The 20417-nt window shown below is 42.2% G+C and overlaps 1 protein-coding gene across 2 annotated transcripts in view; it reads left to right on the top strand.

Annotated features, from left to right (window-relative positions):
• The window catches only part of PRKG1 (protein kinase cGMP-dependent 1), a 305135-nt gene extending 284921 nt beyond the window's left edge, over positions 1-20214 (top strand). For both annotated transcript variants that reach the window (XM_010224611.2, XM_088525673.1), the window contains exons 11-18: positions 11743-11882; positions 13217-13306; positions 14525-14666; positions 15874-16037; positions 16787-16909; positions 17009-17071; positions 17840-17906; positions 20114-20214. In XM_010224611.2, the coding sequence (XP_010222913.1) occupies positions 11743-11882; positions 13217-13306; positions 14525-14666; positions 15874-16037; positions 16787-16909; positions 17009-17071; positions 17840-17906; positions 20114-20212 (888 nt within the window). In that variant the 3' untranslated portion in view covers positions 20213-20214. The remainder of the gene's footprint in view (positions 1-11742; positions 11883-13216; positions 13307-14524; positions 14667-15873; positions 16038-16786; positions 16910-17008; positions 17072-17839; positions 17907-20113) is intronic.
• The last annotated feature ends 203 nt before the right edge of the window (positions 20215-20417 follow it).

The raw sequence follows: 20417 nt of genomic DNA on the forward strand, positions 1-20417 counted from the left end.
AATTACGAGTATAATGGGGAATCAGATGAGGAGCCTTCTGCTTCCTAGTTGGCTTAATAGAGGAAAAATGCAGGAAAAGGTCATGGCTTGCTGATATCGTCTACGGAAGGACTTTTTAAACTGCGGCACCTGAAATGAGACTGATAAAATTATGCACTTAGTTCAGAATCGACAGTCGAGCTAAGTAGGCAGAGAAGATCTTACATATCAGATTTAAATATTCATGATTTTTAGTTACGTAGGAGAAAAAAAAAGTAAAAAAGGTTGTATTGTGTCACTAAACAGTCCTGTCTTTCTGCTCAAGAGGCTGTAGCAAGCTCTTAAATGATACCAGATTACACGCAGAGGGATAAAAGATATTTTCAAGTTTGACTTAATGGCAATTAATTTTCCTCCCTGGGAAGTTATGTTAATATTCTCCCACCTTTACCATTTTAAAAAGCTAAGCGCCTTTCAGAGTTGCCATCTCCAGGCTGAGCATTGGCAAGCGAGATTGTTATTAAGGCGAGAAAAGACTATTTTTGTCGAAACGGCATATGGGATCACTATCCCTTGCTGCTGTCTTTTTTTAGGAAAATATATTTTGTAATTTCAGGCTACAAAATGAAGGGATGCAATATGTATTAGAGGAATGGACGCTGTTATTACCTTGCTGTATCACGGTAGCTTGTTAGCTCACAGGACGTTGAAGTTTGTTCCTGAGAAAAATTCCAATTATTGTGCTTTCCTTGAGTTAAAAAAAAAATCAAATAAGCAAAGTGCATTTTGCCTACTTGAATGGAAAAGACTGGCTATAACCTAACCATATGTTCCATGCATCACCACCCCAGTGCATCTCCGTACCCTCCAAGGAGACAACTGGCGGGGTCTGGGTAGAAACTGGAACGTCCAATTTGTTTTTTGTTGGCCAAGGATAAATAATACTCCCATTTGCCTGCGTTTTAAGTGACAGATGTGGTCTGGATAACTGTGAAAGTTTGTCTTTTGGATGAAGTTAAATGCAGACATATTTAAATCTGTCTTGTCTCCTGGGCGAGACAGTGATTTAAATAATTTTCGTTTCTATGGCTCTTATCCATGGAAGTATCTTTTTGTGTTGGTTTTGCTCCTGTGACAAGAAAAACTTACATGTGCAGCATGGTGACAAATTTTTGTGCATTTTAACGGGACCTTTCCTAGGTAGTTTTATTTATCCAGCTGTGTCAAGAGTAATTTTTGTCATGTTTGTGCTTGCTACATTTTTTTTCCAGAGTTGGCTCAATTTGGGGGATTAGTTGATGCCCCTTAATATCATGTCTTGTCATTATGGATGTGGTTCTTCTTCATCCTTAACTTGACTTCTTCTATGGTTAGCTTTAGCAGATGGCTTGTTGTAACCACACTAAGTCCATTTTCTGTCAAAAGGCCAAGTCTTCCTTCTTTCTTCACTGTCTGTGTTGCAGTTAGCTCTGAGGACATTAAACTGGCACAAAAAAAAAAAAAGAGAGAAAAAGAAAAGTATTTTTCTTTGCATTGATCACCCTTGAAAAGGATGCACTGTGTCATCCTCAGACAGCTTCTTAACACTTCCCTCCCTGCATAGACCATCCTGTTTTTGTAGCTCCAAATGCATGTTTATAAAACCAACAAGTGGCCTGAGGTAGATAAAATAAAGGCATTTCTCTTTTTGCAAGACAAGCAGTGCGATTCCAGATCCTCAAAATGTAGCTGATGAATAGGCCGCCTGCCCTGGGACAGCCAGGGTCGCATTCCTAGAACCACCCTCATCAGCTGCTGGAGAGCCTGCCAAGTAGGTACAAGCTACCCCAGGACGTGTCTCCCTGCACCTGCTCTCTTGGCCACCTCCCTTAGCACAGGAGAAAGCAAATAAGATCACTAGACCTCTCGGTTGGAATAACTGACCTACCTATCTATGATTTTTTTTTCTTTTTTTGTTCTTTTTTGTTTGTTTGTGCTCAGGAGCTTCCTTGCTGGTCCTCATCAGCGTGGTATATGAGCATCTGCAAAGGGGACTGGATGTTGCTATGGCTTTAGTTTGCCTTTTCCCAGGCAGATTGATAGCAGATTGAGCAAGTGGTAGGGGCCTCCACTTACTTTACCTTCATTTTGGTAGCTAGTATTTGATCTTCAGAATTTATGCCTCCATAGTACAGTATGATAGTGAATAAATGTGTCATCTCATGCTCATAGCCTTCAGAGCACCCTTTTGCAGAGGCCTAAGGTGCTTGTCAAGTGTCCCAAGCCTTCAAAGCAATCTCAACTTTACTGCTCTTGTCCTTTTCTTTGCTTTTAATTGGAACATCTGTGTTTCTAACCATCTGCCCCAGGTCAGGTGCTCTGGATTTAAGCATAGATTGCTTTGTACAGCTTAGAAATGAATGTGCCAGAGTATGTGAGCATACAGGGTTAGATTCATTATGGCTGCAGAGTAAGTTGGTGAATATGATGATTGAGGCTTGTTGGAGACTCTGTTTCAGTTGAACATCTTTGCTCACATTTTAGGCCAGTCACATATTCAGATTTGCCCATCCAAAACAATGGACTTTTCCACCGTCTCAGCACGTATGCAACTTAGGAGTGACTTAGTCGCTGTGCGTGTCTGTGAGGAGCACATGGACAAGGACAGCCTGAAGGCAGCCGTAGCCACAGGCAGCTTAAGGACATTTAGCCCTTACTTGACAAAATATTTAGTTGCGAGTTTGAATGTTTAGCAGGTTTGCGGAAGTGGGTGATGCCTAAAGCACATATTTCAAGCATATGTTCATTAAACATAGGGCTGGAAGGGACCAAAGGAGATCATGCACTCCCTTTTCATGGCACATGGCAAAATCAGAGATACCAAAACATTTCTGACCAATTTGCCCTTAACCTCTTGTCGAAAGCCTTTAGTGTGTGCTGCACGTGCCCAATGCAACTTATTCCCATGGTTGCCTCTACTTAACTTGCAAGGTTTTCCTAGTATTTAACATAATAACATTAATATCTTGCCTGTTGTTTCTTGTCCTTCTTGTGCCAGAAGGACTTGGAGGCAATTTCTTGACTTCTCCTGCAGTAAGATTTACAGATTTGAAAACTCTTATCACATTAACCTGGAGTACTTTATTCTTTAGAGAAAATTAATTTGCTTTTGAGCTTTACGCACAACTCATGCTTTCTAGGCTTGCAATCATTCTTGCAGCTTTATCTCCAGGTGCTTCTCACCTCTTTTGACCAAAGGCCCCAACAAGACACATTAATCTAACCAGGGGCTGTCAGGTAGAGCAGGAAACAGTGACTGAATGTAGTGCTTTGCCTTTGCCAAGTTGTGACCTGTCTCAAGTCATCGCTTCTGTTAGTGAAGATCATGTTGGCTTCCCTTGTTCTTCTCAGACATACACGTAGAGGTCAAGGACATTCTCCCTACTCCATCATGCAAGCCATTAATGCAGGTATTTAATGGCACCATAGTCTAATAAAGCCATAAGCTTAAAGGCTTCAGTCTTTGCTTCATCCACGTTGTACTGGAGGTCAAATTTCAATGGTCAGCATGGCCTTTTTTCATTCTTATTCATATTTTAAGAGAAATCTGACGCCAAATTACAAAGTGCAGTCAGATTTATTGTAGCCTCCAGCCCTTTTTGTAAACGGAATCATTAGCAAATTAATTAGATGGCAAGAAATAATATATTAAAAAAGTAAGTAATTGTCTTCCAGTAGACCAAGAGATGCATAAATCAGACATTTATTAGTAGAAATTTCCAATTGCATAGCTATCATTTTGTTCAATCTGTTATAAAGCTCTTCTTATTAGGTGGATCAGTCATTTTCTCTTTGAAATGGCTTCATTTTTATTTTGAAGCTGTGAAGAATCCTTTGGCCTCTTCTGAAAGAATGGGCATTTCTTAATTACTATAGGAATTTAAAAGGAGAATATCAGTGATTTTATATGTAAGCCCAGCAGTCATTTTCAAGGAATTGATTAGTGAGTGTTTTCCATTTGTTTTAATATGTATTAGCTGTATAACCCTTCTCCTGGCCTTAACTTTATATTGGAGGGATTTTATGCATGAAGCTGTTTACATTCCTCCCTTGGTCTTAGCCTTTTCTTTCTAGACATTTTTGAAAAATAATATTTACCTCTGGCATTTGTGGAGAGACACAAATTTTTCTACACTTCCCAATGTCCTTGCTTATATTAAAATAAATAAAATATAAAGTAAAAATAAAGCCACAGTTGGGCATGTTGACAAACAATGAATATAATATTTTCTGTACGGTATTCAGAGGGTAGAATTACTGATTTTTAGCAAAGTTCAGGATGTGATTAAGCAACTTTAATTAATGGTTAAGCAGATGAGACTGAGTAGCTGTGCATTTTTTTAGCGTATATATGTGTCTAATTTTTCAAGTTCACAAATAATTATGCATTTTCCTGTCGAGTCCCTTAGCATTCAGACTATGCTGTGTGATGGATTACAATATTTAGGGCCCTCTCCAATAGCTTTAACTTTGAGTTGAAGCTAGTCTTGCTCAATCATGCTAAAATAAGGGTGGTGTTTTAAAGGCAAGTGATGTTACTAGGGGACGAATTTTCGTTCAGGAGGAGCGTAAGTATATTGCAAGGAAAAACCATGCCAGACAGCTTAGCCAGGGGGGGAAATATTGTTCCTTTGCCCATGCAGCAGGGCAGCTATTGGGATTAGGAGAGCTCAGCTTGCCTTCTCATTACATTGACAGCTCAATGTCTCATTGACAGCTACCACAGTTTTGGTTGGTTCGAGTGCATATATCAGGGAAAGCAATGAAAGCTGGGGGGAAAGAATAAATTAAAAATAAATAAATAAATAAATAAATGCACATACCCAGGAAGCAAAAACATTCATGCTTAAGCTTCTGGATGCTCTTAGAAGCTACTTATTTTTTAATGTGATAAAAAGGCATGACCATCTTTCATTTCTTGGTAGCGCTGATTTCTGACTCTGTCATGTCCAAAGTTTACAGATGTTAACTAGCAAAGGTCCACTCGCAACGTGCCTGAACTGCCATCTCTGTCTTTGGGGACGAGGTGGGTCTGCTGCCCAACACACCTGAGCACTGAGAACCTTGTGCATGGGCAATGCCCACAGGACCTCAAGAAAAGTTCCTGTACTGTTTGTGAAGGTTGCTGTTGCAGAGAGTTTAGAGGAAAAAAAAGCCACTTCTCCAGAGTAAACCAAATACTTTTTTTATTTATTTGCATAAACCAGGCTCTTGCTGGGTGTTCTCGTTTAGCTAGGAGCCAGTACAACCACCTCGAGGATCAGGAGAAAAGGTGAAAGCTCTTGTGCAGTATGTATCAGATAGATGTTATGATATTATCTTCAGATTGCAACCTCTATTTCAAAAATGAAAGGAAAAGAATGGATTAGATACGTCAAACATATTCAGCTCTGCTGCCATGACCTGCTGCCCTGTCATGCTCACCATGAGCTGGGCTCCGTCAGGCTTGTGGTTCTCTGGCCACCATGGCTGTGAGTCCTCTTGGCTTTAAGGCTTTGCACAAGGTAAGAACAAGTACAGTGTGACCTCCAAGGGCTTTTTGGAGAGCGCACAGAGCAAGAGCTGTCATCCACGGGCATAATGTCTACAGTGACAGAGAACCTAGAGCATCAGCAGAGGTTCTTCACCGTCACTTTGTAGGAACAGATCACACACAAAGGAGATAAGTGCAGTCAAAATAGCATAGCCTCCCTCTAAATTCCGATTATGATGAGGTTGAGGGGATTTGAGGTCGCTTTTGCTTATCACTGGCACATCATTTAATCTTGGTTGGAAAAAGAAAATCCTCCTTTGTTGAGATTGTTCTACTTTCTGGTAGATATTTGTTAAGGTTTAATGTTTCTAAAGGGCAACTTGCATTTTAGCAGCTCAGTTCTCATTGGAGTTGCCCTGAAATTGTTTACTGCTGTGGACTTTTTATATGAAAGTAATGACTATGCACACATAAATATATAGTAAATAAATATACCAAGAGCAAAAAGAGTAAGAAACACAGAGGTACAGTCACTGACTCTTTTTTTTTTTTTTTTCCCACTGGGACTGGGATTTGCTCTCATAAATATCCATTTTCCCCGAAGTGTGAAAAAGCGCTGAGGTCCAAACATATTTATTTGCATGTGAAATATAGTCACGTTTAAAAAAAATCAGACCTTGAAAGCACCGTGTGTTTTGGGAGTTGCAGCACTGTGTGTGTCATGAAGCCAAGCAACATTTCTGGAGTGGCTCCAACATTTTTGCAAGAGCAGAGTGAGCTCCATAGAAGCTGGCAAAGGTCTCCCGAAGCTTGGAAGAGAGGGCATGTCCCTTCTTCTCTCCCTCGTGTCAGCATCTCATCCTGAGTTTGTACAGTTGCTGTTCTGCTGAACCCACTACCAAGGCATCTTCACACACACACCCTTAATAGTGGATATTTTTTAAGTTTCTTTACGGAGGCACAGTATTTTCTCAATGCTAAGACATTCAAAGTCATCCCGAGAATTCAGAAGTATTGGCAGCCCAACAAAGGCTCCTCGCTGCTGTGTCCTCATGTCCTCTTTGCAGGACCATCTCGCTTGGGGCTATTTTCCGCTTGTGACCCATGTGATCACGCTCACTCAGGAGCAGGTCATGAGGACTCAGGCTGGCAAGCAAACAGTGGTGGCATGGGATCAGACCATCACGCTGGAGCAAAGTGCTGCCAGGTTGTCCTCCTCTCATCATTTCCACCAGCTGATGCATGGACCTTGGGGTTTCATGTGCATCAGAACACCATTGCTCATTGCTCCTACTTGAGTAAAAATGTGTGCCTGTCTCCCGGTCTTGGTTGGTTTGTTTTTTCCTCTGTGATGATTCTTCAAAATTTTCTTAGTTTATTCTTTAAAGCATTCCATGATTTTTTACTTCCTTCTCTCTGAAGCACATAGGAATATAGCACAGGGTCCAGGTAGCTGCCTACTGAGTGTCCAGAGAAAGTAGATAAGGAAGGGAGAAAGTAATGACCACTAGACACACATGGTGAGGACGGCTCCAGGGTCCCTCATATGCAAAGCTCCTCTTTTTAATTCATGTCCATCCTGGACACTCCAGGACTTTCTTACTTCCAATGTCTTGATGGGTTTCACTCATAGAGGGCAGGAATAGCCTTGTCTTCTTCAGCTTGGCCATCCCTATGAGCTTATGGGATGGGAATTTTCTGAAAAAGAGAGGAATCTGACTTTCCTAGAGTAAATAACATCTCCTGATTAAAGATGCAGTTGTGACTCCAAATCTGTTCATGATAGCCCATCACTGCCATATATGGGCCAGTGCATAATTGCAGAATAGATGCAAACTTTCTTTTCTCAATATGCTTCACTTATATAAATGCCTAGTTCAATTACAGATGGGACTTTTGCTGATTTTGTGTTGCTGGAATGCAGTTCATTAACTGGATAAGTATCATTCAGAAACTACCCTGTATCATGAGTTTTATCTTCCTCTGGTTTTGTACATTGCCTCTTTAGAGTGGCACTTGGAGCACGCTCTAAATTCAATACTATTAACTTTATTTATAATATTCCCCTGTCATTGGGCCTTTCCCTGAACTTGCAGCTTCAATATTCTCATTGATTAAATCCCCGCCGTCAGCAGAATGTGGACATCTACAGCAGCCTCGAAGCTTGCTCTTACCATCAGTGCACTGAGGTTCTGCACTCAAGAAAGGCAATGGCTATGCAAGGAAAACGTGAGAGTAAGGAAGAAGACAAGGGAAGCAACCAGAAATATATTTAACTTGCCAAGAAGGCAAGTCTTGGCAAGGTCTTGCCAAGACCTTGGTAAAGAGATTGAGGCTGGTAGTTGTCCCATGTAGATGCTCTTAGCAACTCTCCTAGTCTTGGAGGGAACCAACCGAGACCCAAGGCTCCAACAGGTCTCCACCCAATCAGTAATCCTGGAGCCTTGGAAATAAAAGATGTAACTCAAAACTTTTTGAGTCGAAGTTGAGCTTCCACATGAGGGAACTACGCATTTGTCCATTTTACAACATTTAGGATATTGTGATGGCAGCTTGGTTTGGAAGGTTGAACTTCCAACCCATCTATCCAGCTCCTCCACACTCGAAGTTCATGATCTCTGTGGCTTTTGTGGCTTTTGGGGCTTTTTTTCTCATGGTAATTGGGGCACAGTTTGTTCTCAGCAGCCTATTCGCTTTTCCTGTAGATATATGTATAGATGTAGATATATATGTGTATATATATATGTATGTGTGTGTACATTTTGAGGTTTTGTTTTTCTTGTGAAAAGTGAAAAGCCCCCATGACTCTTGAATTTTTCTTTTCCATTTTTGAAACAGCATTTCAAAATGACCTAAAACTTGAATGATGTATAAAATAATTAGTCTGAATGAATCAGTAGAATAGCCAAATCAGATTAGCATTAGAAATGTTTTCTATTTGCTATCTTGGGTTTAATATTGAAAAGTATTGCTTGTAGAAAGAGTAGAAGGACATGGATTTTCCCAGATTTACATCAAGAAAACAGTCATCATTATTAGCCCCATTTGACAGTGGAAAAATGAGAACAAGAGGAGGCATGCTGAAGAAGGAGGGGAAGCTTGCAGGGTTTATTTTTCCAGAGATGCACAAACAGTAACTCTGCTCACCAAACCATATAGAAAAACAATCCAAAGGAAAAGAGATCCCAAATTAAGCCCATTTCGTGCACCTCAACTGCATGTTTTAATACAAACAAATCATCCAGCACTCTCAAACCCTGGCAAATCTGCTGCGGTATGAAGCAGATTAAGAATGCAAGTGGAAATTGTATCCAGTTTCTCCTGTGGCATTAAAGCCAAGTCTTGCATTGGCTAAGTGTAACCTCTTGTTTGGTCTATATTTAAACATTTGTGGCAACAATAACATTATCAAATATCAAACAGAAATGCTGCCCTTTTTTTTTTTCTCATTGATTTCCTTTGGTGTATTTATTTTGAAGCCATACAAATAAGTAAAGTAAAGCAGCTTGCTTCCTTGAACTCTTCTTCATGTGTCCAGTCATCCCTAAAAGGAAAAAAAAAAAAAAAAAAAAAAAAAAAAGTGGTTAAGTAGTCAAAAAATCCTTTGGAATGACAGACAAAAAAAAAAGAAGGCAAGTGGACGACTCATCACAATCCATGATATAAAGTGGCATATCAGAAATGGAAGAGCACTGAGCTTCAGTATATAATTTTGGTTAACTGTCACATTGACTGAGCAGTGCTCGTGTTGGCTCTCCAGGTGAAGGAGGTAGCTCCACTGGCAAATTTTGGTGAGGACAAGTGGTTTGTGGCCAGGGCACAGGCAGGCACCCGTTTTGGTGCAGGGATTGCACCCAGTTTGAGGGTAAGTGACAAGATCTGGATAACCATGGTTGCATGGATAACTCTTGCTTCTGTAGCTCCTCCTTTTCCTCTAGGAAATTGCTCATAGCAATTTGTTTATTCATTCAATAAATCTAGAAAGCAGGGAAAAGCTAAGAACAGGCCAATAAATATCTGCTAAGTCCTACCAAACCTTCATCCTTATTGACAAGCTTTAGTAAATTCTGTGCAGCCCCATTCCCGCCATGTCTGGTTTGGAGCAGATGGTCTACACAATTTTTTTTTTCTCTTCCTAAAAACATGTATTTCAGAGCTTTCCCCAAGCAACTCACTCAACCCCAGCTAGAAAAATTTGGTGCTGAGATCTTCTGATCTTCAGCTGAGATAAGAGAAGAGGGGTAGCTGAAGTGAGTAGCTAAAAAGCCGCCTGCTATTTCTTCAAGGACTTTGATACAATCTTGGCTTTTTCTTTACCTTTGCTGTCGTTTCATTCCACAAATCAGCAGACAGGCATCACGTGGAAACTCGAAGGAATTTTAAAAGAAAATTCCACAATTACATGCCATGAAATTCTTCAGCTTCTTTCTAAAAGGCAGTGAGCAGGTGTGATTTATGTTGGTGACACGTGAAGAACTATAACATCCGTGTCTTCAGTCATTATGGATGAAGCCTCTAAGGTAGCACAAATAAATCAAGGCATTTAGGAGGAAATATTTAGCTACAGAAAGTGGATTCCTATTTATTAGCGTGTATTTCTGAATGGTTTGTAGTCGTGTTGAGAGTTGGTGTGGTGTGTTATTTGACCAACTCAAAGTCTACCTTTTGGTTTTGGTTTTCTTCAACTGTATGTGTCTTCATGGATTAGCAAGGACATCTCAGGACCAGTTTGATACCTGGCAGAGGCTGGATGGACTAAACTATAATGGGAACAAAAGAAACACAGAGGAAGCTAGTCAAGGTTTTGATTTCAAGGAGAGATTTTGAATATACCACATCTAGTATCAGCCCATATTCCTGTTATCAAGAAAATAAAATATGCTATATTAAAATGCAGTCGTATGAATGCTATCTCCTAATCTAAAAGGTGAGCTGGATTTCTGATTTGCTCTATTCTTTCTTTATTATTTAGTGGTAACTAGTAAGGGATGGCCAAGTAAGGATGGTTGTCAGGAAGAGATGGATAGATTAATTTCCAACAACTGAAATGAATGTCTGCTTTGATTGCAACCTGAAGCATGGGCCAGGTTAGCTGACAGATAGTGGTACAAATATATTCCTCTTGCCAGTTCTGGTACTACTGTGTGTGTTTGAGCAATGTGATATCAGGTCAGTTGGAAACTGTAGGAACGTGTGGAAAAAGGAGGAGGCAGAGGAGATCCCACCTATTCTTTCTGCCATTCCTGAAGGCCTCTTAGATGCTACAAAAGGTACTCATCTCCAGGAGGCAGGTGGATATATGGGACCCAATTTCTTCTGATTGACAGCAAGCTGTTGGACTAGGAAGTCATTAAAGACTTGAGATGGAGAACTTAAGGCTTTTAAGAGCTTGGGTGGATCCAAAGGGATGCCATACTTCAACTTGGGAGATCAAATAGTCTCCATTTTTTAGCTCTCAGTTTTCCTAGCAAGCAAATTTCTCCACTGTGGAACCAGCTGAGTCCAGGTTCTCCTGGATTTGTGTTTCCGAGTCTCTTGCCCATGCATTTTTTTTCACTTCCTCTCTTATCTCCCACCTCATTTCTGCTCTGATACATGTGTCAGGGAAGAGAGTGCAATGTTTCTTCTGCTCGCACCCAGCTCCTGCAAAAGGGAACATTTAGCACCTCCATCCACTTGTTTTTCCTTCCTTGCCAAAGCTCTTTGGGGTCTTTCTCCTCCCCAAAGCAGTTGGTCTCGGCCAAGTTGCGGGATGAGGAGTGTCTTTGAGATTTGTGGATGCCTTTCAGTGCTGCCTGGAAAAGCTCTAGGGTTCAGAAGTTACTAGGGCAATGTTGGCAAGCAAGCAGAGGGATCGCTTCACCCTCATTTCGGGAAACCGGCCTAAAAATAGGTTATTGAGATTCAAGGTTGAAAGGAATGACGTGACAAAGCAACGTGAATGTTAAAAAACATTCACAGCCTGAATATCCCTGCCAGCGTCAGTGCATGTGTTACTAGTTATAGAGGAAGGCTTTGTGTACGTTGTATCTAGCAGCATCTTAGCACGAGTTGGGTTTTCCCTTTGACACAGTAAGTTTTAGAGATGGTTTTTGATTTATGTTATTTTCTTTCCTTTAGCTTTTTTGTCAGTGGGGAGATTCCTTGGTGCCCACGATGAGCATTATATTAAAAATAGCTGCAGCTTGCGGCGTGGGGAGATGCATGCTAAGATGTGCTTCTAACTGCTGCGTCTGCCTGCTTTATCCCAGGTGCAGCTGAAAAGTGAAGAATCAAAAACATTTGCCATGAAGATCTTAAAGAAGCGGCACATAGTGGACACGAGGCAGCAGGAGCACATACGGTCAGAGAAGCAGATAATGCAGAGCGCCCACTCGGACTTCATCGTAAGGTACTGTCCCTCCAGCCTGCATGTTTGCTGTGGAAAAATACTTGCAAAATACAGCAAAGATTCAGCATTTAAAACCACATCACCATGAAAAGGGCATAGGAGTGATCCTAGCATCGCTACAGAAAAATTTTGGCCACAGCTTCTCTGCAAGCGATTGCTAATATGGGACCATAGGATGGGGTTGCCTCCAGGCCAGCGTGAAATTACTCTGTCCATAGTGAACAGAGGGCTTCTCCCCATGCTACCGGCATGACACTAAGCCTAAATTAAGCCTGAGGCTTAACTTAGCACAGAGCAGAGGGAACCTCACAAGGGGTGAGAGATGACTGCGGCCCTTGGCTATTGCTGGAGAGCATTTCTGCTCCCAACAAGCTCCAGAGATGCTTTCTTAGCATCTTAGGATGGAAACCAGTCAGCCTCTTCCTTCAGAACCCTTGGGAATATTTTCAGCATCCTGACTCTGCTCAGTGCTAAGGTGCTCCTTGGAGCTCTTGGAAATGGGTCCCAAACTCAGTCTAGGACCAGCAGGTCTCCTTAGCTCTTGCTCAGGCCTGCTGGCTTTAAGACAGCTCTGGGCAGAGCGAACCTTGAAGCTCCCTGATGCCTTTTGTCATAACCATCCCAGCAAAGAAGTCTCCTTTGCAGCAGATTGTTTGCTCCAAGGCTATTTTCCCTCAACCAAAGTGTAGGAATAAAGCAAAAGACTCTCTGCATGCTTTTCATCACCATCTGAGCTGGTAGTTACTTTTGAAGCATTTATTTCACCTTCACATTTGATTCATTTACCATAACTGCTGCTGGCTGGATGAAGCAGGATGACACTGTGTGTGGCTTCAGTTCCCTTTACACATCCATGATCTCTGTGATCTGATTCCCCAACATGCCCCTGTTACCTACACCTGAGCCAAATAGTCCTTGCAAATTGTTTCACCCTGTAGATGCACTAATGTAATGGGAGGTGAAGTATGGGGCCAGCCAGCAGCGGGGATGTTTTGACCAAAAATGTCAAGAATATCCCTTTACAGATAAAGAGCATGGACCTACAATAAAAAGAAAGTTGGGAAAATGAAAAAAAAAAAAAAGGTTTAATATTAAAATGTAAAAAAACAGCTAGTTCTGAATGCCCTATTTTTATTTTCCTAGTTCCATTTTTTTCAGTACTCAGAATAGTGATGGAGCTCTGTTCTCGTTCTGCCATTCAAACACTAAACTTCTCCTGAAGTATTTCCCACTGGGAGGCCTGAAGAGAGAGTGAAACGCTACCCATAAATGTCTTGCCCCGGGTCTGCGAGACAGGGCGTTTCTGACCGCATTTTCTTGTTTGCCAACAACAGGCTCTACAGGACGTTCAAGGACAGCAAGTATTTGTACATGCTGATGGAAGCCTGTCTAGGTGGAGAGCTCTGGACAATTCTCAGGGACAGGTAAGGCTGAAGAAACTATTGTGCAAAAAAGTGGGATATTTTCCAACAGGCCTTCAGACAATTTGAAAGATCTTTATCTTTCAGGGGCAAAACCATGCTAGGTTTGATTTAAGATCCTGGTGAGATTGGGAAGTCATCTTTTCCCATACAGTTAACTAGAGACCAAGTGAATCTAGTTATAACCAATAATACTCTAAGGACTAATTTGGGTTGCATTGGGTACATATAAGATTATGCCAGTGAAGGCTACTTTGTCGTGGTCTATCTGAAAGCAGGGGTTTCCTCTCTTTGAGGGCTTGAGCTTGCAGAGGTTTTGGTTTTGCACATGGAAAGAGGAAGAAGAAAGAAGGTGGGTTGGATGCGCGCACACAGTTTTGGTGCAGGAAATGGTGTGATAAATCAGATATAGCTATTTAGTAGCATCATAGCTTCATATAGCTTTAAAAAAAAGAAAGAAAATGAAAGAATCACATATATAATTTCTGGACTAAAATGAATGCTTTGGGTTTTTTTCCCTAAAAACATGCCTTCTCTGGACCATTACGATTAGGACAATAGCAAAGTGGCCAGGCACCTGAGTGTCTTCCTATTTCATTTACAGAGCCTGATAGTTTAATCTGTGCCTCTTTCGCCTTTAAGTTGTGGGTCTGCTGCCATCTAGCTTAGAAGTGCTTTCGTCCTCCTTGCAGCAAGCAGAGCTCTTGCGGCGCTGCCCTCCGTGACGGGTGGTGGCACACGGCTTCTTTCTCTAGGGGCTTTGCAAAGAGAAAAGAAAACAAGGATGAAAAAAAGCCCTGCTTCTGATGAATTTGAAATTAATGCTTCAAATTGCAGTGATGTTTCCCTTTTTTGCTTTTTTTCTCAGTTGCAAACATCAGCCTCCTAAGGACTTGAATGTCACAGTAGGTGGGGATCAAAACGTGTGGATCGCCCAAAACTCAAGGGTTTATATTAAAAAAAAAGAAGACTTTTTACTTGCAAGGGACTTCCCTGAAATAATTACCTATATGCTGCTGTGATAAAGTATGACTTTAGCGTACTTACATGCAAACATTTGATATGAGTGTTGGTGAAAAGCAAAGAGGAACGTGGTTGACTTGACTCTGGGTAGAACGGTGAGCACCTTGCAGAACTGAGCCCTGATGATGGGTAGTAATAGCCTGATCCTAGATAAACTAATTGCAGTTCCCTTTCTTATCCCTTTCTCATATTACACAGAGGTTCGTTTGAAGATTCGACAACCAGGTTTTATACCGCGTGCGTGGTCGAAGCTTTTGCCTACTTGCATTCCAAAGGAATCATCTATAGGGACCTCAAGCCAGAAAACCTCATTCTGGATCATCGAGGTTACGCCAAGCTGGTAAGAGCCCATAGCTTCACTCAAAAAAATAACAAAGTAGCAAAGCAATACCCCAAAACAAAGAAAAAACAAAAACCCTTTTCTACATCTGTGAAAAGGACAATACCACCCTAAAAAGATGGCTGTTTCCAAGAGAGGCTGATAATCTTTTGTGTTCCCACCACCCTGTGAGGCACCAAGGGACAACATCTCTGTGTCTTGAATGAAGGACTCTTCCCTGTCTCTGGGAAGAGAAACTAGGGGTAGCGCCCACAGCTAGGAGCAGTAGGTCAGACCGTTTCGGCGTGGTGCATGCATGCAATGACACCACCTAAGGCCTTTGTGGTCTTGCATCTCGCTGGTGGGTCATCCATGGGGACTGCATGGCGTGGGACAAGAGAAGTATCTCAGATGCCACAGCGTGATCAACCCCAGTCATTTGGGAAGGGTGTCCATTTACGATTGCTGCATTTTGAGAAGGTGTAGGAATGTTTCATGGCCATCAAGGGACAGCAGAGTGTGCTGCAGACCACAGCTATGGGCACACACAGCCCTGAGGGCAGGGGAGGGCAGGCTGGCAGTTGATGGACAAGTGGGTAGAGCTAAAAAATAAGGCTATCCCATTAAGCATAGGTCGTCTTGGGATTCATTGGCTTCCCAACACAATCCAATTTTCCATGATTGCTTCCAGCTTCTCAGCAGATGCCTCCATAGTAAGGATTTAGGATGGACAGCCGCTAGTGAGCTCAGACACGGCTTTTCTGGGGTTAAATGCAACAAAAACACACTGCCCCACTTCTCACCCTGCCTGAAGCTGTCTTTGGGGATTCTCAGCTGAGTTTCATCTGGAGGAGGAGGAAGGAGGATCAGTGTGAGCTGCACATGCTGGCGCTGCTCTTTCCTTCTGAAATCAATGAACTAAGCAGAACAGTTCATTGCTCAGGTTAAAAAAAAAAAGTCAATAAAAAACAAAAACAACATGAGCTGTGGTTAATTTAAGTTGCATCAACCGAACATTGGCAAGGATAAATTGGCAATAATAATAATTGATCATGGGTGCCATCTGCTTTCCGAACAGCCCACGCTGCTTTGATTATGATAATATTCCCACGAGGAAATCATGTTGCTGCTCTGCTTCGCTCGAAGGGAAGCAGAGTGACTGCTTGCCTTTCTGCGCCCTGATGCAATTGCCTTTCTGCGCCCTGATGCAATTTGGCTCCCTTCACAGGTCGATTTTGGCTTTGCAAAGAAAATAGGATTTGGAAAGAAAACATGGACTTTCTGTGGGACTCCCGAGTACGTAGCCCCAGAGATCATCCTGAACAAAGGTCACGACATTTCGGCAGACTACTGGTCACTGGGAATCTTAATGTATGAACTCCTGACTGGCAGGTATGGGCATCGGAGCCGGCGCGGCTGATAGAAATGGAGCAGAACATTTCTGCCATTGTCACTCTGATTAGAAACCTGGAAGATGCTGAGTGGACACGTGCTGTTGTGGCACAGAGAAGTCTAAACGTTATCCTGTTGAACCCTGTGTGTGTGTGTGTGTGTGTGTGTTTATATATATATGTATATTTTAATTTCCTTTTTAGCCCTCAGCTTTGGGTTGAGGTGGTGGGAAAAAGGTTTGCAGTTCCCGGAGGGTGGTGGCGAATGTGGTGGGATCTTGCACATGTGGAAGAGATGAGTGGTAGGTCCCCAAGGTTCATGTGTCACAACATCAAAAAGAAAATAAGCCAAGGAGCAGAGCCTGAGCCTTGTTCCTCAAGCTGACAGGACCCGAGGATGGTGATGGAAACAGGACTTTCAGCCTGTACTACCTGGAGAACATGACTTTGCTCTTTGATACTTTCTTTCCACCACCTAGAAAACCATCCCTTATATCAAGGAGTGTCAGAGCATCTTGTCCAAAAAAATGGTGAAGGACATAGGAGGCCAAGCATTTCTGGTTGTCATCTACCTTTTCTCATTTCTCACCCAATGTTTTATTGGAAACTATGATTTGTTGTGTTGTAGTTTATGTATACATGTATATTTGTATTTATTTTTATTTATATATATGTATATATAAGTGCAGCAGTCTTTAGTGCTATTTTAAAGGCAAGCTTTTGATCCTTCTCTTTCTGTCTCCTCTGAAGTCCGCCTTTCTCAGGCCCAGACCCCATGAAGACTTACAACATCATATTAAGGGGAATTGACATGATTGAATTTCCAAAGAAGATTGCCAAAAATGCTGCTAACTTAATTAAAAAACTATGCAGGTAAATGCATGAAATGTATTTGGCTCTGTCGCATGCACAGAGAAATGACTCCTGTGGTGTGATTAAAAAAAGTAACCTATTTTGTTATTCCTTTTACAGGGACAATCCATCAGAAAGATTAGGGAACTTGAAAAATGGAGTAAAAGATATCCAAAAGCACAAGTAAGTGTCTTTGCCCCCATCCATCATTTTAACCCATGGAAAGATTCTTTTCAAATGCTTTAATTTTCTGTGAAAATCCATTTTCTTCAATTCCTTTGGCTTGTCCTTTCTTTTGTGCTTTAGACTTTAATTTGCATCAGATTTTTTATTCCTTCTTCAATATTTTGATCTATCTTCTAGCCTTACTTGTGAGCAAAAATGCATTGCACATTGCAGAAGACCTCCACATTTGGGTTATTACAATGCAGACGGTCATTTGGAAACAACTCAGCCTGTTTGCACTTTGTGTTTTGGTTTGCAGAATCCCTTCCCAAGGTTTCCCCTGGTCCTTCTCTGCTCCCATCCCCAAAGCAATGCCAGTGTGCTGGCATTGCTGTCCAACTCACAGCTCACCCCACCTGCCTGAGCTGCCAGAGCCCGAGCAGAACCAGACAGAGAGAAGGACATATACATATATATTATAAAGGGTCTCAGTTGAGGGGGATCAACCCTATAGGGAGCAAACAGCAGCTGCCAGGAGACCTGCTGCAAAGTACAGTGGTCTTCTGAGCATGTGGAATTTATACACCGCTGGATTGCTCCACACACTGCGTTTTCTGAAGCTGAAAAACATGTATATAATGATTACAAGAAAAAAAATATTAACACTAATTAGACAATTTTGGAGAACATAACTGCAGGAGTAATTTAAATATCGTTCTGTGCTGCAATTATACCGCAGCTGTAGGTCTGGCTTCCTGATGTGCTTTCTTATTCTCTCCTTTCCAGATGGTTTGAAGGCTTTAACTGGGAAGGATTGCGAAAAGGGACACTGACACCTCCTATAATACCCAGTGTAAGTTCATCGCTTATTTTCTCTTTCTGACAAAGTCAGTTTAGAAGTTTTGGAGGTGTTTTCATATGCACTTTGTCTCCTGGCAATCTCTTCAAGGGTCTTAGGGGCATGACTATGAAGAAGTGTCTTCCCAGGAGGAAAAAGGAAAAAAAGGCCTCCCACTGCAATGGTTATACTGCTTTTTTTCACCTGCTCCACTTGTTTCATCCTCTGCTATTCACATTGCCGCAGAGAGTTGCTGCTTTTTCCCCTTTTTTCTCCAATGTGTCTGTCTTTTTCCTAGTTCTTTTTTTTTTTTTTTGGTGGAACAAGTGGGATTTTTGTATGCCACCTCCCTTCTTCCTTCCTCGCTTAACCTTTTCCCCTCCTCTTTTCTTTTGTGCTTTTCGCCCTTTTCTCCCACATCCGTGTCCTACATGAAAAGCTCTGGTACCAGCTAGTTTATCTTTAACTGGGGGCAGGCTCGGAGGGACAGCGTTCCTCATTTTATTTTGCAGCAAAGCCCTTCCTTTGATGTCTTTGTGCGCTCTTCAGCCATGGAGCCCGCCGCAAAGGGAAAACAAACAGGATTAGCTGGCAGAAATTACCTTGCCCCCCTTGTTTCAGCCTAATCCCTTTTCCCTTCGTGCCTCTCCTGCGGGATCATCAAGGGAGACGGTGTTTGCAATTGCATTGCGTTGTGTCCCTTTGCTCGGTCTGCCTGTGGTCCTCTGTCTGCTTCAGTAACATGAAGGGCTCCACGGCCAAATCCTCCAGCACCATTTTTTTTTCCTGCTAATGAAGGAGCAAGAGGATTTGGTGCCTCCCTCTCTCATTGTGGGATATGTTGCCAAGTCAGACAGTGAAACTGAGTTTTCCCCTTTGCTTACAGTTTCAATGCCTAGCTGATCTATGAGCAAGGTGTAACGTGGAAATGTCCAAATATGCTTTTCCTTATTGTTCTTACTGGATTTTTAGCTTAGGGAGAGTGTATCCAAGGCTTTCACCCAACATCAAGTCAAGTTTGAGCTGCGTTCTAGTAGACGATTGTTGTGGTCATCTCTTCAACCAAGTAGCCACCACCTTGCTGCTACTCCGGGGGTTCCTGTGCCCTAAATCCCCACATTCTCCTTTGCACACTCATCCCTATGTCCACACGCAACATGGATATTGAAACATGAGCCCGCTAGTCTGCCATGAAGGACTAAGGGAGGGATTAAGTACAGGACCCCCTGTGAGATTCAAGGCATTCATGCTGTAACCTTCGAACAGAACAACATTGCTTGCTGGAGTTATTTCTTGGCCTTATCAGGGTGGGTCCAGTGCCCTCCTACTGAGGAACATGTCTGTGATTGTCCCCAAGAGAGTGATCTGCTGTCACCCATGCAGCCAGCCCACTGGTTGAAGTAGATGTGAGCAAAAGTTCTCAGTTCTGTCTACCAGAAGGACAATCCTGGATGTTGCTTTGGGATGTTGCTTCGGAAAAGCAACGGAGCCTTTGATACCGCTCTTTGAGTCTGTGATGGTGGTAGGTGTCCTGCAAGGACACTCCTGCTCCTCATGCCTCTCCCTAAAGAAGTGCAGTCTCTGTGCCAGAATTCATCACAAGCAAGCTGGTTCGCAAACTTATTGGAGGACAAGCTGGACTCCAGGTTCTGCAACAGCTACACAACGGACAGGAAGTGATTCCACTGTATCTCAGGTGTTTCTTTAAACAGCCTTGCTGCGGGCAGTACGGTCCTCCCCAAATCTACACTGGCGACCTTGAGGTACCACTGAAAGCACTGACTTTGCTCTAGTAAAACGTTATTTTTGCCTGGAGGAGCAGCTGCTCTATTTTTGTTCTGATTTTAAAATTACATAGAATCTACTGGGAGCCTGGCAAAGGAAAGTTTTAATTATTGTCATAAAGCAGAAAAATTATCTAATTACGGTAGGTTGCAAATTACACCTTTTCCTTCCCCCCACCCCACCACCAAAAAAAAAAAAAAAAGAGAAAGAGAGAAAGGTACTTAGCTTTCATAATTCTATTAGACGGTTGGAACTTAGACTTTCTGCTTCATTGGAAGCATTAATATTTGGTTCTGTTACAGTTCAGGGCAAACTCATTTGTGTCAAAATTCATCACTGGAAATGCAGATGCATCCTAGGAATACCAATATCTCTCTGCTAGTGTGTGCAAGGAGCCAAGTCAACCGACCCATCTTCTAACTCTGTTTTCTCGGCAGGTTGCATCTCCGACGGACACAAGCAATTTCGACAGCTTCCCTGAGGACAACGATGAACCACCCCCTGATGACAACTCAGGATGGGACATAGATTTTTAATGTATTTCTTTTACCTGCTTCTGCCTTGCTGAAGACAGCTTCCTGGGACGTGGCTGCCAGCAGAACTGAAAGAGTTGGGGAGGATTAGTGCTCGGGGTCACCATGATGCCTTGATTGATGCTGCTACAGTAACTACAGTGGCATTAGGACTTCTCGCTTAGATGACAATAGTGCTCTTCATGTTTTCTGTTCAAACTTAAAATAG

This window comes from Tinamus guttatus, unplaced genomic scaffold (genome assembly GCF_059628265.1).
Source record: "Tinamus guttatus ecotype Peru unplaced genomic scaffold, ASM5962826v1 Tinamus_guttatus_pri_ptg000023l, whole genome shotgun sequence".
In the NCBI taxonomy this organism is placed as follows: domain Eukaryota; kingdom Metazoa; phylum Chordata; class Aves; order Tinamiformes; family Tinamidae; genus Tinamus; species Tinamus guttatus.